Below are 13,207 nucleotides of genomic sequence, written 5' to 3'. Positions count from 1 at the left end.
AGGAGAACCCTGAGGCCTGTGATCCTCTCAATACACATATACGGTGCCTTCGGAAAGTATTCAGACCCCTTGACCGTCTTGACATTTTGTTAGGTTACAGCCTTGTTCTAAAATTGATTTAAAAAATAAATAAATCGCCCTCATCAATCTACACACAATACCCCATAATGACAAACAAGAACAGCTTTTATAAATGTTTTCTAATTTATAAAAAATATAAAAAACAGAAATATTACATTTATATAAGTATTCAGATCATTAACGCAGTACTTTGTTGAAGCACTTTTGGCAGCAATTACAGCCTTGAGTCTTCTTGGGTATGACACCTGTATTTGGGGAAAGGTGAACCTTCACCACAGTCTGAGGTCCTGAGCACTCTGGAGCAGGTTTTCATTAAGAATCTCTCTGTACTTTGCTCCATTCATCTTTGCCTCGATCCTTACTAGTCTCCCTGCTGCTGAAAAACACCCCCACAGCGTGATGTTGCCACCACCATGCTTCACCGTAGGGATGGTGCCAGGTTTCCTCCAGATGTAATGCTTGGCATTCAGGCCAACGAGTTGAATCTTGGTTTCATCAGACCAGAGAATCTTGTTTCTCATGTTTTGATAGTCTTTCGGTGCTTTTTGGCAAACTCCAAATTGGGCTATCATGTGCCTTTTACTGAGGAATGGCTTCCGTCTGGCCACTCTACCATAAAGGCCTGATTGGTGGAGTGCTGCAGAGATGGTTGTCCTTCTGGAAGTATCTCCCATCTCCACAGAGGAACTCTAGAGCAATGTCAGAGTGACCATCGGGTTCTTGGTCACCTCCCTGACCAAGGCCCTCTCCCCTGATTGCTCAGTTTGGCCAGGCAGCCAGCTCTAGGAAGAGTCTTGGTGGTTCCAAACTTCTTCCATTTAAGAATGATGGTACACTTCCCCTTTTTGGTACCCTTCCCCAGATATGTGCCTCAACATAATCCTGTCTCGGGGGGCTCTACGGACAATTACTTCGAACTCATGGCTTGGTTTTTGCTCTGACATGCACTGTCAACTGTGGGACCTTATATAGATAGGTGTGTGCCTTTCCAAATCATGTCCAATCAATTGAGTTTACCACAGGTGGACTCCAATCAAATTGTAGAAACATCTCAAGGATGCTCAATGGAAATAGGATGCACCAGAGCTCTATTTCGAGTTGCATAGCAAAGGGTCTGAATACTTATGTATTTTTCTTCAGAATAACTATTTTTAATTCATTTGCAAACTTTCAAAAAAAAAAGTGCTTTGTCGTTATGGGGTATTGTTTGCAGAGACAGGGGACTGAAAGATTCATGTGATCTGCAGTTAACATGAGTGTTTTCACCACACACTCACACGCAGTCTATTCTTATTTAAAATGAAAGTGACACAGTGCATGACTCCAGCACCATTTTGTGGCTCCATTACTGTTAACGTCTTGACGGCCGGAGGTCCTCTCTCTGCAGCGGTGATGAAGTGTCTGTTTGTTCATCATCTTTCATTCAAGGCTGTTGCTGACCTGGGCTGCTACCCCAGTCCTCACTCAAAAATAAATGAGCAATATTAGGGCGTCATTTCTCACCCACTGTGTGCACTCAGAGAAAATACTGCTCTTTGTGCTCCTGCTCTGCTAAATGATTAGACTGGCTCTACTGTGACTACATGTGGAGAAGTGCAGTCTTTAGGGGAGAATGAGACCCGGATGGAAACGCTGTTCAATCTGTCATGTCGGCCAGGGTACTCAGTAGTGAAAGAGATGTAGTGAATGGCTGCTGTCTTGTCCTGTTCTTCTTACAGAGAAGGTGAACGTGTTGGAGCACCTGTCCCAGCTGGCCGTCAACACCACTAATGTATCCTTATCTGTGGGGACCCAGAATTGTCCGACTCTTCACATTGGCCTGTACGCCACACTGGCAATGCCCACACACCAGGCATTTGGACCAAGGTATTGTTCCTATTAACATACTATATTATATTATACTGACGTAAATTAACATTTTGTTTAGGTTATTTATATTGTGCTCCCTCCCAGGTTTGTAGATGAGTTCAGTGTGCTGATGGAGCTGCGTAGTGTTCAGCAGGAGGAGAGTAGCCTGGTCACCGTGCTCAGTCCCTACAGCCACATCCAGCTGCAGCTCCGTCTCAGCCCACACACGGTCACCTTCGTCTCCACTCACCACAGACATTACGAGTACGTTGTTAGTTTCACCTCCTAGTTTAGATGAATTCTGTCTTTCTGACCTTTTGTACAGTATAGTAAATGAAGCTGAGGTGCTTTGCTCCACTTGCAGCTAAAAACAATAAGTCAAGCAATACAAGTGAAGTAAATGTATCTCCCATTCCGTCCTGTCCCTCTAGGTTCCCAGTAGGTATGCTGCCTGACGGCCAGTGGCACCAGGTCTCTGTAGGTGTGTCCTCCAGCTGGCTGGCCCTCTATGTGGACTGTGAGCTGGTGGAGAGGGTGAACTGGACCTACCCTGGACAGGACATTACCACTGATGGTCTGCTGATGCTGGGGGGCATCATAGAGGGCTTTGAGACTCCATTTGAGGTAAGGGTTTCTCGGATACTCAAATTTCACTCCCACTTTCGTCTACAGTATTCACTAGTAATGTAACGGTATATAATAAATAGTAATCTGAATATTTTTCTATTCCTCATGATTTCAAGCACTAGATATGTTCAGAGAGAAGGTGCCTGCCACTCGATGGCAGTAGAGAGAAGTTAATGTCCCGTCACCAATTACTAGGCAGTTGTCAGCTTGACTTACTCGCTGAGAATGATTTCACTTAATTTGCTATTGGTTTTCTGCAGTTGTAATACTATATATCATAAATCCAAAATGTATTTTTCTAATTCATTCATACAATAATATTTGTCATCTTAAGTTATGTGACAAAATGTAAACAGAAATTGTTTTAGGGAATCTGGTCATTCTCTGCCTGCTCATTAATCCTCCCAGAGAGAATTTACTGATTCTCCTGAAACCAGCTTCTCTTCACTTTAATTGAATCCAGAGCCGTTACTCTCGGTGCCAATTCATCACGGACGGACACAGGCAGGGTCTGGTTGCCATATCTTATTGGCTCTAGTCAGTTCCTATATTACTATCACTGTACTGACAAATTATCTGGATGATGTCAGCCTACTGTACTGCAAAGACTAAAGGTTGGGGATGAAGAGCTGGATGGGCTCGTTGGAAGGGATGGCATGGGAACTTCACGGTCAGGGTTGGATATCCATGGGTATTTACACTTAGCTGCCTGTCCAATTGACCTGTCCTAAAGAAATCTCACTTAGATCAGTGAGATAATCCAGTACTTTATACTGTGGCTGTTGTAAGTAATTAGGCTGGGTGGAAAGTGGAAGGTGAAGCCTTCCTTACTGTGTGTCTGAGGGATCTCCTCACCTTTCAGCAACAGTGTTTCAGGTTTCTACCTGTCTGTCTGTCTCAGGGTGCTCTGAGACAGATGACCTTTGTAATGGGTGACCCCGACGCAGCCAGACACCAATGTAACCTCCACCTCCCTATGTGTGATGGAACGGCCCCCAAAGCTCCACGCTCCTCAAGAACACCCCACACACACCAGGTACTAACTAACTACAGAACTTTGCAGTCCTCTCTGAAATATCAAGATATTTTTTATGAAATATAATAATAATAATAATAAAATAAGACAATATATATGTATGTAATTTATACTGCGATTAAAATGAGACAATATATTATTTAATTTTAATTTTACCTTTATTTAACCAGGCAAGTCAGTTAAGAACACATTCTTATTTTCAATGACGGCCTGGGAACAGTGGGTTAACTGCCTGTTCAGGGGCAGAACGACAGATTTGTACCTTGTCAGCTCGGGGGTTTGAACTCGCAACCTTCCGGTTACTGGTCCAACGCTCTAACCACTAGGCTACGCTGCCGCCCCATTATGCAGTATGCCATTTAGATCTATTCTTTTACATCTACTGCCCTTTAATTTTTAATTTCTTAATATTTTAGGATGCCGAGTTGTCCTCTGGTGACCTGCTCGATGACTTGACAAACAGTACAGGGAGTTCCAGAGAGAGTTCCACAGATAAAGGGGATGCTGTCATGGTGAGTACCTTTGATAGGGAGATAATTCCATTGTCATGTACAGTAGGTGATGTAAAGCCATGTGAGTCAGCCCAATTTAGACAAAAGCCACTGATTTGCCTGGTTTTAAAGTCTTTAATCTCTTTTGAATTATAGTGCATTAGGGGATAATGGGTCCCTTACATGTGCTTTGTACAGTGTTCCAGTGTACCAGTAGTAACAGTTGTAGTAATCTATGCTTACGACACAATTGAAGGCAAATAAGTGACAGATGTAGTGGTTGGTTAGAGATATTGCCTGAACAATCTGGGAAGTGTATCATTGATGGAGGTGAGGTGAGGAAATTCCACTGATTTCTCATTTGTCCTCATAAACCCCTAGTTTTATTTTCCTAATGGGGAAGGCTGTGATTCACTAGAGTACTGGGAACAAGCCTGGTTCAGCGCCGGCCACTTCAGAGCTGTGTGTGTGTGCTGAAAGCGGCGCTGGCTTTGACAAATGCCCCGTCAGGGAGGGATAAGGGGCTGCCCTGGCCCTGGGTCTCACACACTAGACTGCAGCTCACAAATACATCCAGAGTACTTTTACCAGCTGTCCTCAAACGTCATTACCCACCGCGCAGGCTCTTTACTATAGGCTTAAAAAGACCAAGTGCATACTTCAGCATTAGTATACACTTCAGTGTATACTTGTTATTTAAACATTGGACAAGACGTTTTCCTCATTATTGTTATGTTCAAGTTGACATTTCTTTGCTTTATTGAAATCTGGTTGTCCGTGGCAGTTCTAGACTTGATGATGCTCTGTTTAAATGGTCTTTGTTCATCTGTTTTACGTACACAGGATGTTTGAGAAGTGCATTAAGGGTTTTCACTTTTTTATTGAACTGAACTGAAAGTCCTCAAATGCCCAAAGTAACATACCTTTGGTATGACAATGATAGTTTCACCAGTCCATACCTGTCTTAGATCATCAGTCAACCACTAAATGGGGGGAAGTACTGAGTTGTATCTTCATCTCAAAGTGTTAAGACTTGCAGTCGGCCTTGTGGGCTCCACTTCACTTGTTGAGAGGTCAAATGATTCAACATTTTTCTTGTCTGACCCCCATAATACACTCACAGGATGTGTACTCACTCTCTCCTTTTAAGATGAGCGATATGGGCCACAGAAGGTGCCGAAGAGCCTCTGGATCATAATTCACAAGTACTGAAACTTAGGATCAGATAAGGTCTATTTCCATTATCCATTACCTTACAACGTCTGTGCTGAAAGTGAAAGTGAGAGGACTGTTGATCTGATGTCCATACTGTCACTAATGCATAGGTTAACCTGCTAATGAACCACCATTAGATGATTACTTTACAAAGGGAAATAGAATAAAAGGTGAGTTTGCAAGGGCCATTTAGCACAAGTCAAGGCAAAATCTAGATCAGACATCAGCCCAAGAGCAATACCATTTACAACTTGCCAACTATTTCACGCAAACCACAACCTCATGACTCACAACCTTATGTGGTGTTTTATTACATTGTATCCCAAGTAGCAGGTTCCAAATAACATTTATTGACTGTTCTGCCATCTACCAGCATATGAGATTGGGACATTCATCCACAGGTTTGTCGCTGTACTGCATGCATCCACCTATGGTAGCTTATACTGTAAGTCACATCATTGAAATGGCAAAAGGGAGGAACAAGAAAGAAGCAGTCATGACTCATGGTTGCCAAGCAACTGTACCTCACTAGTGAGCAGAGTAATTATGGCCCAGGCTTGTGGGAGTTCTGTTCTGAGCTGGTACTGTATCACACAGCTCTGTGTTCTCATCTCTCGTCCACATTGGCAGTTCTAGTCTATCATCTGCGACTTTGACCTCAGACCACTGAAACTTGTAATCATATTCACTGGGCTATAATTTAGTTAGCCAAATAAAAAAAGATATGAGAAGAGAGGGAGACGCTGAAAAAAGGGTTGCTTTATTACTAGCCTATTGTCTCCCATCTCTATTCACACCCTTGCTAAAATGTACATGAGAAAAATGTGTTCTCTCACCTTATGTTTTAATGGAAACCACATGCCATATACTGCGGCCTGGCCTCGATGTGGTAAGTGTAGACAGCAGCTTATTCCATAGACAGAGGCTCTGGGAGCAGTTAGCAAGCCTGTGTAGATTGGTGATGGTACTGATGCAAGTTCATTTGCTAAGGGATTTTCCTCTTATGTCTCCAGTCTAGTGAAAATGGGGGAAACCTCAAGAGATTTTTCCCACTCTTAAGTAAAGCGTATTCTGTAGTGGTTTCCCTTGGTTTATGCTATTGCCATGGTTTCTCATTAATACCCATAATCCCTCCTTGTGGTCACTGCTGCTTTGATTCTGAATGCTGTAGGTCTCCAGCTTAATCGTTTTCTTCAATCAAATTAGCCTCTGTCAGATCATTAGCTGATCATAGCTGTGGTTTTTTATATATTACATCTGCCTCTGTGGCCTCTGTGCCATTTCAACAGCTCTGAAGTATCTTTACCAGCTACAGTATGTGTGTGCTCCTTCCTATTTTACTACCAAGTTATCTCATTCACAGCTTGGTATGTTTAATCATACAACATTAGTGCATACATTCATATCACTAAGTACAGGAAGTCTAGTGGTGGAAGTCCTAAGATCCACCTGGGCCTCAGCAGCCGAGATAGAGTGATGAGGTGATGGGTATCCATCCTCTTGTCCCCTGGCTTAGCCTGGCACACCCTATCCCACCACACCCCATCCTACCCTACCCCACCCAGCCACCCACAACACCACAACACCCCACACCACTACACCTCATCCCACCCAGTCACCCACCACACCCCACCCACCCAACCAGCCACCCCACCCCATCCCACCAAACCCCATCACATTCTACCCCACCCAGCCATCCCACACCGCACCCCAATCAACCATCCATCCATCCACCCACCCACCCACACAGCCACCCCACACCACCCCATCCCACCACACCCCATCCTACCCTGCCTGCCCGCACGCCCAGCACCCCACACCACAATATCCCATCCCACCCACCTAGCTACCCCATTCAACCACACCCCATCCCATCCTACCCCACCCAGCTAACCCATCCTACCCCACCACACTCCATCCCACACCACCCCACCACACCGAGCCAGCCTACCCTGTCGCCACACCCCACCACACCCCATCCCAGGCAGCCAAGCCGAGCTGTGGGTGGGAGACTGAGAGTGGGAGCTCAGCCCAGGGTGTGTCTATGTGTTCCTGCTCACGGGGAAGGCACTGGGAAAGAGCACTGCATACTTTGCCAGGGAGGACTCCTGTGGACTAGGAGGGGTGTAGTAGGAGTGGTGCTCTCCTATTGTAATGTACTGTAGCCATGCAGTGTTTTACCTGGATACTGGGCTGCTTAATGCTGGATTCTTTCCTCTTTGGATTGTGTTTGGAGGGTCAATGGAGAGCATCTTACACGGTAGGGAACCACCAGACCATTTAGATACTGTAGGCAGAATTCACTAACTAGTTCGTAGTTGTGATGATCAGGTTGTAGACATACATTTGCTGCTGTGCTCACTACAGTAACACTATTGTCCCCAGGTGATAAATACAGAACTGCTTAGGAATCCCACTGTTGTGATTGTGTTGATGTTCTGTAGCACAGTGTATGTATGTTCATCCTGGTTATTAGCCCATGGTTTGTTTACTCTACCTCTATGATAGACATTTACATGCTTGTTTTTTCCATATAAAGATGTTCTTTGCTGTTATTTAGTTCATCATGGGGTATTATACTTTAGCCAGAAGACAGAGACTCCTCTAAACAGATCCATATGAAGCAAGGTTCTTCATTGCCAGCACATGTGGGTACATCCTTAATAAACAAAAGTGTTCTTATGGCCTTGTAGAACATCAGAAATTCTGTAATCTGTAGTTATCTATCCTAAAAATAGAATGTGACAACAACAGTATTACATCATGTGTAATTTTTTTTACTCTTTTTTTTTTTTTACCCTTTTTACTCATCTGTAAATATTCCCGCTCTAATAATTCTACTACAGGACACGTCCTCGTAACATCTCTGATGACTATATAAAGCTGGGGATGATGGAGTGTATTTGCCCAGCTGCATTTTTAGACATATGGCCGGTGAAGATCATCCTCATGCCTGTGTCTAAGCCTTTGATTTATGGTCCTCCATCATAATGTACTGTTAGGTCAACCCGCTGGATACAGATTCCCCCCTGCCTGGGGACCAGTGAGCTGGACCTTCCTTCAGGAGTCTTTCACATGGTGCTCTTTCATACTAAGGTCTCTGGGTGACATGGTCTTTGTTTACATCTTCCAGTCTGACCCGTAGCGATGACCTTGTCAGCTACACGTCATCCCCCTAATGAAACCATTTCCTGACTGCAGAATGCACCGATCCCCATTCAAACCTCACTGCTACATGATACAGGAATGATGCACTCATCTCATCAGTCAACCATTGTTCAGGAAGCATACAAATAGCTAGATAGTTTATGTTTCATTTATATGTTAAATATGTTTAGCTATTACACAAATGATCTGTCAGCAACGTTTTATGTTTGTTTGCACTATTGGAAAAGTTCATTGTATTTGATGGATTTCTAATTCTTTGTGTGTCTATCTGGCAGGATGTGTTTAGAGATACATGCCTGATTTCTGACTTTATAATCAATGTGTGTAAAGTATGAACTGTATTATGCTGAGATGAATACCAGGGATCCATTATTGCCCACTTCAGAGATCAAAGAGTCTGGACTACAGAATACTGTATTCCCTGGCCACATGCTCACCTCCAGTTCACACTGTAGAGCAGAGCTCCAGCCCAGACACAGAAACCCAGACACAAGACCCCCAGACGTAGACCCCCAGACCCTACTCACTCACTGCTGCAGCCACTGGCAGTGGGACAAGTATGGTGTCTCTGTCAGATGTTAACAGTGTATTTTCCCTTAGTGTTTCCATACGGCATCAAACCTCCTAAAGTAAGATTGTGCCTGACGTGTGCAAGGCTCTCACTAGCAGTCTCGTTCTGTTAGTCCTCTGCCTCCTCCTCCAATACAGTGCTTCCATTCTAGGGCTCAGCCTGGGGATGAAAGGCAGAGCTATAGGGAGGTTGAGGAGATTAGTTGGACAAATAGTTTCAGGCCCAGGGAGATCAAGTATCCGCTCATCTAAGAGAGATGTCGCTGAGAGAGAGAGAGAGAGAGAGAGAGAGAGAGAGAGAGAGAGAGAGAGAGAGAGAGGCAATGCTAGCTTATTACATATAAAGGCTCATTGTCTGCTGTAGGAGAGGCCAGTGTGAGGTGGACTGAAGCTCTGCAACTCACCTGGGTGCAGTTATCTCTCTAATGTAATCCCAGCTTCTCTTTGAAGTTCGTGGTCATTAGGCCCAGACTTAATAACCAATTTTTATACTTATGTAAGTGATGCACCGCATTGTTTATAATAAAAAACGACGAGTACTGTTTTTTATATTACAGATGTAGGATCTTAATTTGAGTCACTTTACTACAGCAGAAAAATAATCCTGCAGCAACAGGAAATGTGAATTATTATGTGGATTATAAATAATGGTCATTACAAACTTTAAAGCCTTTTTAAAACTCAAATACAGTATAAGTTTGCGTTTTCTGCTGGAAAAATCTCAGCAACAAAAGAGTGATCAAATTAAGATCCTACATCTGTATGCACCTTTTATGTTGAGGTGAAAAAAGGAACATGTAATTGTGGAAATGTCTACCTATTTAAAGCTGTTTCAGTAATTTGTTGTAGTTAATTTGATGGAACTGTTTGATAGAGATGTGTCTGTTGTGGGTCAGTGATCATTCTAGACACTCTGTTTCAGAGGGATCTGGTTACTGTATGTGGCTGCAACCATTAACCATAGTTTTCTCTTTCTCTCTTTGTAGGATCCCTCCCTCCCAGAAGGCAAGTCTCCTATCTCCCAGCATGCAGCCACCCTACAACAACAAGGGAATGGGTTTGTGGGAGTTGATGAGGCAGACCCCTCTATCTTCACCCTACATCACACGGATACAGGTACCCGTGGCAGCAATTCCCCCTATACAGTAACTGCCTTGGATGAGAACATCACCACAGATGCAGAAGACAAACCACAACATGACATCATCGACCTGGACTCCACCGGCCCCTCCCCCAGTTTCCAAAGGAAAGGCTCTGACCAGAAGAGCCCATCCCAATCTGGTCACCCTGACCCAAGTGTGCTCTTGGAGGAGAACCTGTTGCCTCCTGCGGGGTCAGCAGTGGAGCAGGGAAGGATTAGTAGTGGCTCTCTCACACAGAAGGGCCAGGGGAACAGTGAGGGGGTCGGACAGGCTGGTTCTGATCACACAGGCTTACTGACAGTGGCACCCAGTGAGGGTGATGTCATAGTCGGATCTGACAACAAGATTTACAGGCTCCTGAGTGGCCCTCCAGGGCCAGTTGGCCCTCCAGGAGAACAAGTAAGAATCTCTTAAGGACAGTTTTTAGAGTTAGAAATGCTCATAGAGATATTTGTTTTCAAAACTCATCAGGACTTACACGCCACATAGAATCAAAGTCAGTGATTTCATAAAACCAAAGTGATTTTCTGAACACATGATTTTACAGAGACAGGAAGCAGAATACACTGACATATCAGTGGGTGTCTTAGAATAGAGAATAGTCATCCATTTGTTCCTCATGAGAAGTACTGTATGTCTTCATGGGTTTATTCAGCTATGGTTTTCTTGTAAAACAATGATATCTTTGTCTCTATTGGAAAATTAAAACATCAGTGGTTTAATAAATGTCTTTAATTTGAATTCAACTATTCCCCACTGCAGCTCACTTAATGCAAAAAAACCTCCCTTTAATCTTTTGATTTTTTATTGCTTATAAGTACAGGTTACGGAAATACTGTACAAACGCTGTGGTTAAATCTACCCATATGACATGGACACAGACTGATTCATATGCATTCTACAAAATTACAGGAGAGAAAATAAACATCTCAAAAAGATGTGGCAGTAATATGCTACTGCAGACCAAAATGTACACTTTGCCACTCTGTTGCATCATCTTTAACTTCTTATTGCCAAACTGTGATCTTTGCCTGTTGTTCCAGTATTATTATAACTTCCTGTAAATATCTGTCCCTATGTTCACCACATTGTCATGTTTACAGGGATGTGCTGGCAAAGAAGGCTATATTGGGTTCAAGGGAGACATGGTAAGGGAATAGATCACTGGTGAAATAATTGTTTTGAAAATGTTTCAGTAATGCTGCTGAATGATGAGTAAACCCCAAATGACTTATGGATGTCATTTTTATGGTAAGTACAGTACGTGAATTCGTTTTTTCAGTGTGTGTGTTGGTTCTATACAGATTAAGGATCTTAATTTCAGCCCTTTTCTACAGCAGTAAAATAATCCTGCAGCAACAGGAAATTTGAATTATTATGTGGATTATAATTAATTAAGATTTTTGTAGGGGTTGATACATTTTTCATAAGGGAAAATCGTCTGAAGTTTCAAAGTGGAAATTACAAACTTCAGAAGCATTTTTGAACCTCAAATACACTGTTTTATATTTCCTGCATTGCAGAACAGTTCTGCAACAGGGTGATCAAATTAAGATGCTACATCTGTACCTGTTGAGACTTGTACTTTGTTGATCACAGTGGTGTAAAGTACTAAAGTAAAAAATACTTTAAAGTTCTACTTTAAGTCATTTTTTTGGGTGTCTGTACATTACTTTATTATTTATATATTTGATGACTTTTACTTCACTAGTTACCTAAGGAAAATAATGTACTTTTTACTCCATACATTTTACCTGACACCCAAAAGTACTCATTACATTTTGCATGCCTAGCAGGACAGGAAAATGGTCCAATTCACGCACTTATCAAGAGAACACCCCTGGTCATCTCTACTGCCTCTGATCTGGCGGACTCACTAAACACAAATGCTTTGCTTGTAAATTATGTCTGAGTGTTGGCGTGTGCCCCTGGCTATCCATAAAAAAATATATAAAAGAAAATTATGCCGTCGGGTTTGTTTAACATAAGGAATTTGAAATGATTTATACGTTTCCTTTCAATACTTAAGTATATTTTAGCAATTACATTGACTTTTGATACTTAAGTACATTTAAAACCAAACACTATTAGACTTTTTCTCCTGTAGTATTTCACTGTGTGACTTTTACTTGAGTAATAATCTATTAAAGGTATCTTTACTTTTGCTCAAGTATTACAATTGGGTACTTTTTCCACCACTGGTTGACCATCACTCACTGTCATAGACTGCTCTCTTATCTCTGCTTTCCTAGGGATCTCAGGGTGTCAGAGGGCAGGAGGGCAGGAGAGGTGAGACAGGCCTCCCAGGTCCTCCAGGCCTACCCACCCTCTACCTGTGGAGGAACTCCCAGGAGGATTGGACTGACTTCAGGGTGAGATTCGTTCTGTCAGCCTGCCTGGGAGTATTATAAAACTTATTGTAACAATGCAGTTTTTGTGTTTTGTTTTGCTGTGTTGTCAAAGAATAACTTGATCTCCCAGTTCACCTGGCTATGCTTTTGGAGGCTATACAGTAGAGCAGCAGCCACCACCGCCCACTGCCTTGGTTCAAATCAAATCAAATCAAATTGTATTTGTCACATTCGCCGGATACAACAGGTGTAGGTAGACCTTACCGTGAAATGCTTACTTACAAGCAACTTGCTTACTTAACCAACAATGCAGTTCAAGAAATAGAGTTAATAAAATATTTACTAAATAAACGAAAGTAAAAATAAAAATAAAATCAATCAAAAAGTAACATAAGAAATGTACATAACAATAACAGGGGGTACCAGTACAGAGTCAATGTGCAGGGGTACAGGTTGGTCGAGGTAATTTGTAAAGTGACTATGCATAGATAATAATCAACGAGTAGCAGCAGTGTAAAAACAAAGGAGGGGGGGCTTGGGGGTAGAAGCTGGAGCCTTTTTGGACATAGACTTGCCGCTCCGGTACCGCTTGCCGTGCGGTAGCAGAGAGAACGGTCTATAACTGGGGTGAATTGAGTCTTTGACATTTTTTCGGGCCTTCCTCTGACACCGCCTATT

General features: G+C 42.8%; 1 protein-coding gene across 2 annotated transcripts in view; it reads left to right on the top strand.

Moving 5' to 3' along the window:
• The first annotated feature begins 2,366 nt into the window (after window positions 1–2,366).
• si:dkey-61l1.4 (collagen alpha-1(I) chain) overlaps window positions 2,367–13,207 on the top strand; it is a 34,541-nt gene continuing 23,700 nt past the window's right edge. Inside the window, exons 1-6 of one of the 2 annotated variants that reach the window (XM_029637047.2) lie at window positions 2,367–2,553; window positions 3,458–3,592; window positions 4,009–4,104; window positions 10,023–10,577; window positions 11,282–11,326; window positions 12,431–12,550. In XM_029637047.2, coding sequence (XP_029492907.2) covers window positions 2,374–2,553; window positions 3,458–3,592; window positions 4,009–4,104; window positions 10,023–10,577; window positions 11,282–11,326; window positions 12,431–12,550 — 1,131 coding nt within the window. In that variant the 5' untranslated portion in view covers window positions 2,367–2,373. Of the gene's footprint in view, window positions 2,554–3,457; window positions 3,593–4,008; window positions 4,105–7,382; window positions 7,559–10,022; window positions 10,578–11,281; window positions 11,327–12,430; window positions 12,551–13,207 lie in introns of those variants that run through there. The other variant, XM_065011491.1, reaches the window with a different exon arrangement.

This window comes from Oncorhynchus nerka, linkage group LG27 (assembly GCF_034236695.1).
Source record: "Oncorhynchus nerka isolate Pitt River linkage group LG27, Oner_Uvic_2.0, whole genome shotgun sequence".
In the NCBI taxonomy this organism is placed as follows: domain Eukaryota; kingdom Metazoa; phylum Chordata; class Actinopteri; order Salmoniformes; family Salmonidae; genus Oncorhynchus; species Oncorhynchus nerka.
Note: the sequence above shows the minus strand (reverse complement) of the source record. Positions and strands in the feature narration are given on the sequence as shown.